Source organism: Eimeria maxima, genomic scaffold (genome assembly GCF_000499605.1).
Source record: "Eimeria maxima Weybridge genomic scaffold, Emw_scaff530, whole genome shotgun sequence".
NCBI classification, from domain to species: domain Eukaryota; phylum Apicomplexa; class Conoidasida; order Eucoccidiorida; family Eimeriidae; genus Eimeria; species Eimeria maxima.
The window spans coordinates 10001-22500 of NW_013566577.1; the positions used below are offsets into that span (position 1 = coordinate 10001).

The following is a 12500-nucleotide window of genomic DNA, read 5'->3' on the forward strand; positions in this document are numbered from 1 at the left end:
CCCTTAGGGGGCCCTCCAAGGTGGGGGCCCCCCATGGGGGGCCCACCCCTGGGAGGAGACCCTTTGGGGGAGCGGCCCTGGGTGTCCCCCCCTACGGGGGACCCTAGGGGGGCCCCCAGGGGGGCCCCCAGACGGCCAGCTAGATGCATAAGGGTGGTATTTGTCTCCTTTGTTGTATTAAAATAATTAAAAGGGAGACACAAAAGAAAGGAGACACTTGCTGCTGCTGCTGCTGTTGCTGTTGCTGCTGTTGCTGCTGACTCCTATTATAAGGAGACAGCAAATAAAGAGGGATAATAATAATGGTAAGGCTGGGGTGTATAGGCAGCACGACACCTCAATGATGAGTCGTCGTAAGCTGCTGCTGCTGCTGCTGCTGTTGCTGCTGCTGTTAAGCCTGCGCAGCGGGAGCTGCACGGACCGCTAGATGAGCGGCAGCGGCAGCAGCAGCAGTAGCAGCAGCAACAGCAGCAAGAGCAGAGCTGCTGTTGCTGCGGCTACTGTAAAAAGGATTTGCTGCTGCTGCTGCTCTTGTTGCTGCAGCAGCTGCTGCTGTGCGTAACCCTTAAGGGTTGGGGGGCCCCCTGCCTGCCATGAGGGTTGAGGGCCCCATGGGGTGTATAGGCAGCTAATTTATGTTATTTATGCTGTATAAAAGAAATAATTAATTAATTAATTATATTTTTATTTAATTAAATAAATAAAATAAATAAAATAACAAGAAAATACAAATAAAATAAAGAAAAAGAAGGAAGGGAGGGGGCCCCTACATAAAATAATAACCCTCAGCTGCTGCTGCAGCTGCTGCTGTTGCTGTTGCTGCTATTGTTATCTGCTTCTACTGCGGTGTATATACACCCTAATTATTTTATTTAATTCTTTTTATTATTTAATTTATTTTAATTTATTAAAAAAATAAATAGCAGAGCAGCAGCAGCAACTGCAGCAGCAGCAGCAAGCTGCTGCCCCCCACCCGTCTGTCTAGGGTGGGGTTGTTGTTATTGTTGTTGCTGCTGCTGGACTGCAGCAGCAGCAGCAACAGCACCAGCAGATGCAGCAAGTTAGTCTCTTTTCTCGGGTCCCCCTTTCCCCCTTACACCCCTCAGGTGTACGTACACCCGAATGTATTAACTGTTAATACTCTTATAGTCTCCCTTCTATAGGGTTTACGAATTAGGGTTTAGGGTTTACGATGCGTAGACTGTTAAACCCTAATTGGTAAACCCTAAACCCTAATTGGTAAACCCTAAACCCTAACAGTCTACTTATTAGGGTTTACGAATTAGGGTTTACATATTAGGGTTTAGGGTTTACATTATTAGGGTTTAGACCTATATAATATATACTAAGGTTAACAAATTAGGGTTTAGGGTTTAGGGTTTAGGGTTTACGAATTAGGGTTTAGGGTTTAGGGTTTACAAATAAGGGTTTAAGAAATCATAGTGTTGCATCAATTAGAATTATTGAGGGGGATCTTTTGCAGCAGTATTAGCTGTTTCTGCTGCTGCTGCTGCTGCTGCAGCTGCTGTTGCTGCTGCTGCTGCTGCTGCAGCAGCAGGAACAGCAGCAGGTTTAATATTTATATTTCTTTTTGCTGCCTCCTTTTGCAGCATTTGTATTAATATGCATGCACGGCATAATTGATTAGTAGTAAGGGCCCCACACTCTTGGCAATTCTTTAGTCCTGCTGCTGCTGCTGTTGCTGCTGTTGCTGCTGCTGCTGCTGCTGCTCCTACTGGCTCCTCTAACTCTAATCTTTGCTGCTGCCTCCTCCTGGTCAATACTAACTCCCTCTTACGATCACCGCTGCTGCTGCTGCTGCTGCTGCTGCTGCTGCTGCTGCTGTTGCTGCTGCTGTTGCTGCTGCTGCAGCTTGATTCATCATCCTTATTGCTGCTATCTGTAATACTTTTCCTCCCCCTACAACAACTACTACTGCTGCTGCTGTTGCTGCAGCTGCTGCTGCTGCTGCTGCTGCTGCTGTTGCTGCTGCTGCTGATGTTATTTTTAGTATCAGGGAATGTTAACCATATACTTGCTGCTCTAATAAGATCTTGTATTCTTTGTTGTTGCTGCTGCTGCTGCATGCATAATATAAATTCTCTAGGTATACCTCTTGCTGCAGTTGAGCTGTACGTACACTCCGTTGCATAATAATCTATTTTATTAAAAAAAGAATATAATACTATTTCCCTCTGGTAAATATACATTAATGGTTTTATTCTTGGTATACTACGACGAATTATATTACTGCTGTTGCTGCTGCTGCTGCTGCTGCTGTCGTTGCTGCTGTCGTTGCTGCTGCTGCTGCTGTCGTTGCTGCTGTCGTTGCTGCTGCTGTTTTTATTAAGGTATTTGCTGCTGCAGTAACATACAACATTATTACATGGACATATAATACTACCAGGATCAATATTGTTGCTGCTGCTGCTGTTGCTGCTGCTGCTGTTGCTGTTGCTGCTGCTGCTGCTGCTGCTGCTGGCACCACATGTACATTCTTTATCCCTATTACTAGTACTAGTAGTATTATATCCACATGTACATTTACATATACACCCTACCTTCTTCTTGTTCTCCTCCCCCCCACTACTACTACTACTACTACTGCTGCTGCTGCTGCTGCTGCTGCTGCTGCTGCTGCTGCTGCTGCTGCTGCTGCTGCTGCTGCTGTTGCTGCCAGGGTTAGCTGAATTCCTTAATCTATAAGTGTCTCCTCTAATTAAATTAAGTAATATTGTCTCCGCTGTATCATCAAGGTTATGTCCTGTTAATAAATAATCAGCAGCAAGCAAGAGGGCCCCTTTCTCTATTGCCTGTCTCCTTAATATACCACAATATGTACAATAACTCCTAAATTGTTTATTTCCTCCTGCTGCTGCTGCTGCTGCTGTCTTCCTGCTGCTGCTCCTGCTGCTGCTGCTGCTGCTGCTGCTGTTGCTGTTGCTGCTGTTTTTATTAATAGTACATTTACTATCACACCTTCTATCATCATCATCATAAGAAATATACCCTCCCTCTCCCTCTTCCTGCTGCTGCTGCTGCTGCTGCTGCTGCTGCTGCTGTTGCTGCTGCTGCTGCTGCTGCTGCTGCTGCTGCTGTTGGATATAATAATCATAATTAAGTGTATGATGTATATTATCCATAGTAAATCCCTTAAATAATTGTTGATAAGAAAGAACAGTAAGAGGTAATTGATAAAAAAGAGACAATTTATATATAATTAATAAGGCATTATCCCTATACCCCTGTATACCCTCATCTATTGCTAGGAGGAGCAGCAACCATTGCTGCTGCTGCTGCTGATTAATATTATATATTATATTTAATAATACACTACTATCCTTACCACCAGATATACATATACATAATTTTTTTTTTTTTTTTATTAATTGTCTCCTTATTATTATATTTATATATACTTCTTCCTCTATTTCTTTTATATAACATAATCTACATCTGTCTCCTTTCCCATTCATTCGTTGCATGCATACACGATGGCTACCGCATACACCGCAGTGACGAACTATAACAGGGGTAGGGGGAGAGGGACGGGTACGAGGACGATTAAGGGATAGGGGAACTATTTCCTTATCCTTTTTCTTCTCCTTCTCCTGCTGCTCATGCTGCTGATGGTGCTCATGCTGCTGATGGGGGGGAGGAGGGGGAGATAGGGAAGAATCGGGGTGAGAAGGAGAGGGGGCCCCTTTTTTATTGGAACAACCGAGGGTGGGGGCCCCTACTTCTTTATAGGGGGCCCCTGTTTCTTGGGACAATTCTTCATCAGGAGAGGGGGCCCCTTTTCTTTGATTAGTAGAGGGGGCCCCTTCTTCGTTTATATTCTTAGGGGCAACTGTTAATCCTGTAGAAGGAGTAACAGAAGAGGGGGGCCCCTCTGTTGTCCCTTCTTGTGGGGGGCCCCCCGATACCTCCGATACCATTATATGATGGGGGCCCCCCTATTTCTTATATATAAACAAAAAAAAAAGAAAAAATAAATAAATAAATAAATATAAATAAATAAAAGAAAAAAGGGTACTTTTCCTCCTGTTGATAAGAAGGAGAGTGGGGGGCCCCTTATAATATGATGAATAGCAGCAACAGCAACAGCAGCAGCAGCAGCAGCAGCAGCAGCAGCAGCAGATGGACCTTGGGGGCCCCATATATATATCGGGTCTTTTAGGTGTATATACACCTAATTATAATAAATAAAATAAATAATAATTAAATATTTATTTAATAAAAATATAAAGACACTCTTGCTTCCTTGCTGCAGCAGCCGCAACAGGAACTGCTGCTGCTGCTGCTGCTGCTGCTGCTGCTGCTGCTGTTGTTGCTTCTATGGTGTTTTGTTACTTAATGAGTCCTTAGATATAATAACTCTCTTCTCCCCTCCTAGCTAGCTGTAGCTAGCTATACACTCTGGCTGTTGCTAGCTAGCTAGCTAGCTGTACACTAGGGAGGAAAAAGGAATAAATATATATATCTATCTAGGGTTTAGGGTTTAGGGTTTAGGGTTTAGGGTTTAAGGCCATGCTTTTCGCAGTGTATAGACAGGCCCTCCTACGCTCCCCTCTAGGGAGGGCCTCGTCGGGTTGGGCCTCAGGGGGCCCCCCTACACTTTCTGCAGCAACTGCAGCAGCAGCAGCAACTGCAGCAGCAGCAACTGCAGCAAATGCAGCAGCAAGACAAGCAGCAGCAACAAGCGCACCAAGAGCAAATGCAGCAACAGCAGCAAATGTACCAGCACAAGCAGCAAGAAGAAGAGCAGCAACACCAGCATTAACAGCAGCAACGTCAGCAGCAGCAACAGCAAGTGCAGCAGCAGCAGCAGCAGCAGCAGAACAATGGGTACGAGGGTTTGCGAGCATAACCGCTAGCGAAGCTCGTCAAGGAAATATTCTTATCTTAGATGGTTAGTCCTAGCAGCAGCAGCAGCAGCAGCAGCAGCAAGGGAAGCAGCAGCATCAGCAGCAGCAGGCGCAGCAACAGCAAGAGAGGCAAGCAGGATATTGCATGTGTTGTTTACTGCTCCTGCTCCTCGTAGGGAATGGGACATCAAGCTTATATCTAGGGTTTAGGGTTTAGGGTTTAGGGTTTAGGGTTTCGTGTGCAGGTCGTCGTGTAGAGGTAACAGAATTTCGTCCAATTAAATCAGGAAGAGGCGCAGCATCTATAGCAGTACGTAAACCCTAAACCCTAAACCCTAAACCCTAGAAATCCTAGTAACCCTAGAAACCCTAGAAACCCTAAACCCTAAACCCTAAACCCTAATTTATTAAGAGGGTTTATGTTGTATGCAGTTGAGTTATATTGACTTAGACAGTCTTAAGAGCGGATCGCAAACTTTTTCTGTACAAAAAAAACTAGAAAGTAAGGGTTTAGGGTTTAGGGTTTAGGGTTTAGGGTTTAGGGTTTAATTAAGGGTTTGTGTCTCGTTTTTTGTCTCCTTATTTGTCTCCTTTTTTTATTCATTTAATTTCTTTCCTTTTATATGTCTCCCTTGTTATGCCTTTCTACAATTATTATTATTATTGCTGCTGCTGCTGCTACTGCTGCTGCTGCTACTGCTGCTGCTGCTGCTGCTGCTGCTGCTGCTGCAGAAATAGATCCAGAGAAGGTATTGTTGCAGGTAATGTATGTAGATAGAGAAGAAGGGACAGTTATACTAACAGATAATCATTATGATGAGGTAAATACACTTACTCTCTTCTTTTTTGTCTCCTTTTTTCTCTCCTTTTTTGTCTCCTTTCTTGTCTCCTTTTTATTTGTCTCCTTTTTTGTCTCTTTTTTATTTGTCTCCTTTCTTGTCACCTTTTTTTTCTCCTCTTTATTCGTCTCCTTTTTATTTGTCTCCTTTTTTGTCTCCTTTTTATTCGTCTCCTTTTTATTTGTCTCCTTTTTTGTCTCCTTTTTTATCTCCTTTTTATTTGTCTCCTTTTTTGTCTCCTTTTTTGTCTCCTTTTTTGTCTCCTTTTTTGTCTCCTTGTTTGTCTCCTTGTTTGTCTCTTTTTTTTGTCTCCTTTTTTGTCTTCTTTTTTTGTCTCCTTTTTTGTCTCCTTTTTTGTTTGCTTTTTATTTGTCTCCTTTTTTGTCTCCTTTTATTAACTGTTTCCTTATTTGTCTCCTTTTTATTTGTCTCCTTTTTGTCTCCTTTTTGTCTCCTTTTTGTCCCTTTTTTGTCTCCTTTTTTCTCCTTAATAGGTGTCTATCCCTTTGCGTCTCTTTGGGGGCCCCTCTGTTGCTGACCATCTAACACGTAGGCCCCATCTAAACCGTGCTGCTGCTGCTGCTGCTGCTGCTGCTGCTGCTGCTGTTTATGCTTCTACTGCTGCTTCTGCTGCTGTTGCTGCTGTTTATGCTTCTACTGCTGCTGCTGCTCCTGCAGTTCATTCTATGAGAAGTGTATCCTACCGTTGCGCTGTTCCTTTTACTCTGCTGCTGCTGCTGCTGTGCTGCTGCTGCTGCTGCTGTTGCTGCTGCAGCGGAGATGCAGGTGTCTGTATGGATGCATGAGGGACAGCCAGTAAAGGTACAATTACCATCATCTATCTTAACTCTTCTTAGGTGAGTTGGGGCTGCATGCATGCACGCATGCACGCATACATGCATGCATCTATGTATTTAACAAGTTGTGGGGGTGTCTAAACAGCAGCAGCAGCAGCAGCAGCAAAAGCAGCAGCAGCAAAAAGGGAGACAAATGTGCAGCATTCGTGCATTAGCTTATCATTGGCAATAAAGTACACGGAGGGCTCTTTAAGTACTTTGCGTGCATGCATGCATGCATGCATGCGTGGGGCTGTATGCATGCATGCATGCATGCATGCATTTATTTATTATAAGTGGGTACGCAAGTATTGGGGTGTCTCCTCAGGTCTAAGAAATAAAAAAGAAAAGAAAAAGGAGACTGCGTATACACCTTGAGGCTGTTAATAGATTGTCTCTTTTATTAAAAAAAAAAAAAGAGACAATAATTGTTGCATGCAGCAGCAGCAGGTGTTGCTGCTGCTGCTGCTGTTGCTGCTGCATGCAGCCCCACAGTGGTAGCCCCATATACTATATAAGAAGACAACAGCAAACTTATTATATTATTAAGGAGACAGCTATTAACCTAGGCAACAAGCAAAAAGGAGACACTATATACACTTGCTGTCTCCTCTGTATATATAAGGGTCTCTACAGGCATAGCAGCAAGCCCCAATGCATGCAGCAGCACTTAGAGACACAGGGGCAACTGAGAGGGGGCTGCTGCATGCGCAACATTTACTGGGGCCCCCAAGGTGGCCCCCCTAAACGGGGGCCTCTAAGGGGGCCCCAAGGGGGCCTCGAAGGGGGGCCCCCATGGGGCCCCTTGCTGACAGTTAATCTGGTTACAACAGACACACTACAGTGTAGGCAGCAATTGGTGCCTATTTTATGCATGCATGCATGCACGCATGCATGCATGCATGCATGCATGTATGCATGCATGCATGCATGTGTAGCTTGGTTTTGGGGCTTTTGTTAAGTTCTATGTATATATTAACATACACCCCATAGATAAAAAGAAATAAAAATAAATAAATAAATAAATAAATAAATAAATAAATAAAATAAATAAAGAAAAAGAGTAGCAATATATTATATAGTATACCCCTTAGCTGAGGATACACCTCAAGGAGACAGACAAAAGGAGACAAAAAGAGATAAGAAGGAAGGAGACAAAAAAGGAGACAGGAGGAAGGAGACAGCAGCAGCATAAAGTTATACACTTGTAGCGTCAATATCCATAAAAGAATCTGTGCCCCGTAGACGGGTCCCTGATAGACGCTGCTGCTGCTGCTGCTGCTGCTGCTGCTGCTGTTGCTGCTGCTGCTGTAGATGTTTGTCGGCAGCAAGTCCGCTGCAGCCGTCAGAGTTCCTCCTTGCCATCTTTGCTGCTGCAGCTGCAGCTGCTGCTGTTGACCTTGCACTTCCTGGCGTTCCTGCTGCTGATGATTCTGCTGCTGCTGCTGCTGCTGCTGCTGCAGCTGCTGCTGTCGTGTACGAAGAGGGTGACATCAACGGCTGCTGCTGCAGCGAAGGTGAGTCTGCAGCGGGCAGCACAGCAAACACGATTGTGTCTTCTGCTGCCTGTGCTGCAGTGCAGCAGCTGCTGCAGCAGACTGCAGCAGCAAGCTGCAGCAGGCAGCAGCGCAGCGTCATCTAACTGTCCCTACTGTCAATTAAGACAGCAAAAAGGAGACAAAAGGAGACAGCAGCAGCAGCAGCAGCAAGCAGCAAAGTGTCTCTACTAATAAATATTTTCTTCCCTCTCTCCCTTAACAAGGGGGGCCCCCCCTAGCAGCAGACAGCAAAGGAGACAATCGGAGACACCCATCTGTATCTGTTTGCTGCTGCTGCTGCAGCTGCTGCTGCAGATCTGTACCCGAAGGAGGGGGCCTCTTTCCCCTCATACTAGAGGCAGGAGACACAACATCTGCTGCGCTTGCTGCTGCTCCATGGGGCCCCAAATCGACACCCGCAGCAATAGCAGCAGCAGCAGCAGCAGCAGCAGTAGCTTCTACAGATACAGCAGCAGCAGGAGCAGCAGCAGGAGGGGCCCCCCTTAACTCGCTAACACGAGGGGACAAACTCTCCAACCAACGGGGTGTACGTACACCCGAAGCTGCATGCGCAAGCCAAGCAACCAGCCCTCCCTCCCCCCCACTGCGTCTACCCGCAGCAGCAGCAGCAGCACTTGCTGCTGCTGCTGTAGTATCGGCAGTAGTTGCCGCTGGTGCAGCAGCAGCAGCAGCAGCTGCTGCTGCTGCTGCTGCATCTGCAGAGTGAGGTGTATGTACAGCTGAAGATGGCGCACCCTCTCTCATGTGTAAGGGACTGTCTCCAATTGCTGCTGCTTCTTGGTCTCCTGTGTCTCCTGTCTTCCCCCTGTACAGCAGCAGCAGCAGCAACAGGACCAATGAATGATATACAGCAACAGAAATGGTAACAACAGCAGCAGCAGCAACACCAGCAGCAGCAGGCCTGCTGTGCTGCTGCATGTTTGCAAAGTCTTACTTCTGCTCTGCTGCAGCACCGAGGTAACGATGTAATAGACGAAGTTCTTCAGCTTGTAGCCAGCAATGCCTGCAGCAGCAGCAGCAGCAGCAGCAGCAGCAGCAAGACGACCAGCAGCAATATATGTAATTGGATAAGCAGCAAGAAGTGCATCAACTGCAGCAGCAATATCAGCAGCACCAACACCACAACCACCCCCACCCACCACTACCGCCACCACCATCAGCAACAGCAGCAGCAGCAACAGCAGCAGCAGCAGCAGCAGCAGCAGCAGCAGCAAGAGGCTCACCGCATGCGCAGCAAACGTTTGAATTCTAACTCCATTTTTTGTCGGGCATATTCTGCAAATTCTGCACTACAAGGATTACCCTCATGCAGGCGGCATACTAATTCGTCCTGCAGCAGCAGCAGCAGCAGCAGCAGCAGCAGCAGCAGCAGCAAGAGCAGCAGCAACAGCAGATATATAGACACACTAGCAGTACCATCAGTAGGGGCAGCAGAAATATCAGCAGCAGCAGCAACAGCAACAGCAACAGCAGAAATCACGAAGAAGCAACCAACGTGCGGGTGCTCATCATGCAGACACAGCAGCAGCAGCAGCAACGGCAGCAGCAGCAACAGCAGCAACAGCAGCAAAAAGCAGCAAAATGGACTTGTTGCCTCTCGTGATGCCCCTGAGCTCCGCTCCCTTCTGCTGCTCTCCCTCGCAGCAATTCAAGAAGACGCTTCATATAATGCTGACGACGGCCTGCAGCAGCAGCAGCAGCAACAGCAGCAGCAGCAGCAGCAGCAGTAGCAGCAGCAAGAGATTGCCACAACAGCAGCAAGGTATTGTACTCATCCTAGACCCAAGCATTACTAACAGCAGATGCAGCAGCAGCAACAACAGCAGAACCAATCCCAGCAACAGCAGCAACAAGAGCAGCAGCAGCAGCAGCAGCAGCAGCAGCAGCAGCAGCAGCTTACCTCCAACTTGTGCTTGTAGTGCCTCTAATTGTGCTGCAGTTAGAGACTCAATATTTGCACCATTTAGATTCTGCTGCAGCAGCCGTGGCATATCGAAGGGAGCTGCTGCTGCTGCTGCTGCTGCTGCTGGATTGCTGCTGCTGCTACTAAGACCTGTGTCTCCTGCTGATGGCTGCTGCTCTGGTGTCGGCAGCAGCTGCTGCAGCAAACACTTTGTCGGGTCTGTCTCTGTGCTGCTCGTCACACCAGCCTTATACCGCAGTCTGCTGCAGCTGTTGCTGCTGCTGCTGCTGCTAGGATGCATGCTGCTGCAGTAAGGAGACGAAGGAGACCCACTAGGCCGCCGCACGCGCAGCTCATTGAGCAGCGGTGGCAGCTGCTCTGCTGCTGCAGCAGCTGCTGCAGCAGATTCGTCCTGCAGCAGCATATCTTCGTGCTGCTGCTGCAGTTGCTGCTGCTCGCCGTCAGCATCTACTGCCATCCTACGGGTATCTAAGGGTGACCCCTCAGCAGCAGCAGCAGCAGCAGCTGCTGCTGCTGCTGATAGACCTGCTGGCTCCTTCATATAGATAAGTGTCTCCCCATCGTCTCCTAGTAGTCCCCTCTTGCTGCGCTGCTGCTGCTGCTGCTTCTGCAGCCATGACTTCCTTAGGGCAGAAGTATTAATAGCAGGTGTTGCTTGGTGTCTCCTTTCTGTAGGAGACTGCTTCTGCTGCTGCTGCTGCTGCTGCTGCAGCTGCTGCCTAGTACGGAGACCTAGACGAGTACTAGATGTCTCTGCTGCAGAACCGTAACGAGTCTGCTTCCTACCAGGTATAATTGTCTTCCTAACAATTGGTTGCTGCTGCTGCTGCACCTGCTGCTGCACCTGCTGCTGCGGCTCCTGCAGCAGCAGCTCCCTAGAGGATAGAGGAGACAGTTCTTCCCTAGCTGTCTCTGCACCATCAAGATCCGCATCAGCTGCTGCTGCTGCTGCTGCAGCAATATCTGCAGCAGAAGCAGACAACGGGGATGCACCTCCTGCTGCTGCTGCTGCTGCTGCTGCAGTTCTTGCTAGACGTGATTGTCTAGGAGACAATGCTGTCTCCCTTATTAATCTATTTATTCCTTTATTCCCTTGGAAGGAAGAGAGAGGAGAAGGAGGAGGAAGCATACCCCTTCCTTCTATCTGGATGCATGCATGCATGCATGCACACACACACACACACACACAGCTGCAGCACAACAGCTACCATTACAAACCAGCAGCAGCAGACAACGCAGCAGCAGCACAACAACAGCAGCAGCAACAACAGCACTACTACCCAGCACCATCATCATCACTAGCAACAGAACCAGCAGCACAAACAGCAGCAGCAGCAGCAGCAGCAGCAGCAGCAGCAGCAGCACGTATGCCCTACATCTTGCATGCGTCTGGGGCTGTTAGAGGAGACATCAGCAGCAGCAGCAGCAGCAGTTTTTCTTGTTAATGTTGTATTTGTTTTTCTTGTTATGCCTGCACTTCTTATACTTCTTGTATAATTGCTGCTGCTGCTGCTGCTGCTGCTGCTGCTGCTAGTAGATGACGGTAAGGAGACAGTAGAAGAGGGTACTAAATTAGAGGCCCTTACCCCTCTACGGGCCCCCCCCCCATAGGGCCCCAAGGGTGTAGGGGGAGGTATACGAGGAGACACCTCAACAGAGGAGGAGAAGAAAGTATCTCCTCCTCCTCCTCCTCCTGCTGCTGCTGCTGCTGCTCCTCCTCCTCCTCTATAGGGAGACATTTCCTCTGTATATGTATATGAGGGACTCATAGGTGATTTAGCTCTATCTCTTGCCCCTCCTGCTGCAGTCCCTTGCTGCTGCTGCTGTATTTCATTAGTATTATTCCCCAGCTGCTGTTGCTGTTGCTGTTGCTGCTGCTGCTGCTGCTGCTGCTGCTGCTGCTGCAGAGGGAGCTGCTGCTGCTGTATCCTAAAGTTTTTAACCCTAGATGCATATCTTAATGTATTGAGTGTTTGTTCGCAACAAGAAGAGGCAGGAGAGATAGTAGCAATCATAACACTACTAGTAATACAATTATTATTATTATTATTGCTGCTGCTGCTGCTGCTGCTGTTGCTGCTGCTGCTGCTGCTGCTGTTGCTGCTGTTGCTGCTGCTGTTGTTGCTGCTAGGGGTAATAAATATCTCCCTTAATACCTTTGTTAGCTCACTGTCCCTAAAGGGGACATGTACCCTCTTATTGTCTCCTTTTATTCCCCCTTTATCCATTGCCCTTATGCATTCCTTGAGTGCTAATAAGGAACGATTTATACCTACACCATCTTGTTGTGTCTGCTTACTATGTTGCAGTGTATCTGCACCTCTCTCGCTACCTGCTAGATCTATAAATGCTAAACGACCTATAACAGCAGCAGCAACATATGCAGCAGCAAGTGCAGCAAGTGCAGCAAGTGCAGCAACAGACAGGGCAGCAAATCAACAGGGACCAACAGGCAACAGGATATAAGAGGGTAT

General features: G+C 47.5%; 6 protein-coding genes across 6 annotated transcripts in view; 2 read left to right on the forward strand and 4 right to left on the reverse strand.

Moving 5' to 3' along the window:
• The window catches only part of EMWEY_00036560 (hypothetical protein, conserved), a gene marked incomplete at both ends in the record, with an annotated part of 7261 nt that extends 7112 nt beyond the window's left edge, over window positions 1–149 (reverse strand). Inside the window, one exon of the mRNA XM_013482159.1 lies at window positions 1–149. This exon is cut by the window's left edge and continues 433 nt beyond it. Within this exon, the coding sequence (XP_013337613.1) occupies window positions 1–149 (149 nt within the window).
• Window positions 150–1460: 1311 nt separating this feature from the next.
• Window positions 1461–3143, reverse strand: EMWEY_00036570 (PP-loop domain-containing protein, putative; the record flags this gene model as incomplete). The annotated part of the gene is made up of 1 exon (XM_013482160.1): window positions 1461–3143. The coding sequence occupies one exon, from the start codon at window positions 3141–3143 to the stop codon at window positions 1461–1463; it is 1683 nt and encodes a 560-aa protein (XP_013337614.1).
• A 1387-nt stretch (window positions 3144–4530) lies between these two features.
• EMWEY_00036580 (hypothetical protein) lies at window positions 4531–5125 on the forward strand (the record flags this gene model as incomplete). The annotated part of the gene is made up of 2 exons (XM_013482161.1): window positions 4531–4848; window positions 5114–5125. The coding sequence occupies 2 exons, from the start codon at window positions 4531–4533 to the stop codon at window positions 5123–5125; spliced, it is 330 nt and encodes a 109-aa protein (XP_013337615.1).
• Window positions 5126–7740: 2615 nt separating this feature from the next.
• Window positions 7741–8432, reverse strand: EMWEY_00036590 (hypothetical protein; the record flags this gene model as incomplete). Its single annotated transcript, XM_013482162.1, has 2 exons — window positions 7741–8066; window positions 8405–8432. 2 exons carry the CDS (start codon window positions 8430–8432, stop codon window positions 7741–7743), a joined length of 354 nt encoding a protein of 117 aa, XP_013337616.1.
• Window positions 8433–8827: 395 nt separating this feature from the next.
• EMWEY_00036600 (hypothetical protein) lies at window positions 8828–9832 on the forward strand (the record flags this gene model as incomplete). The annotated part of the gene is made up of 2 exons (XM_013482163.1): window positions 8828–8848; window positions 9053–9832. The coding sequence occupies 2 exons, from the start codon at window positions 8828–8830 to the stop codon at window positions 9830–9832; spliced, it is 801 nt and encodes a 266-aa protein (XP_013337617.1).
• Window positions 9833–9873: 41 nt separating this feature from the next.
• Window positions 9874–12254, reverse strand: EMWEY_00036610 (kinesin motor domain-containing protein, putative; the record flags this gene model as incomplete). The annotated part of the gene is made up of 3 exons (XM_013482164.1): window positions 9874–9878; window positions 10003–10989; window positions 11513–12254. 3 exons carry the CDS (start codon window positions 12252–12254, stop codon window positions 9874–9876), a joined length of 1734 nt encoding a protein of 577 aa, XP_013337618.1.
• Between the last annotated feature and the right edge of the window lie 246 nt (window positions 12255–12500).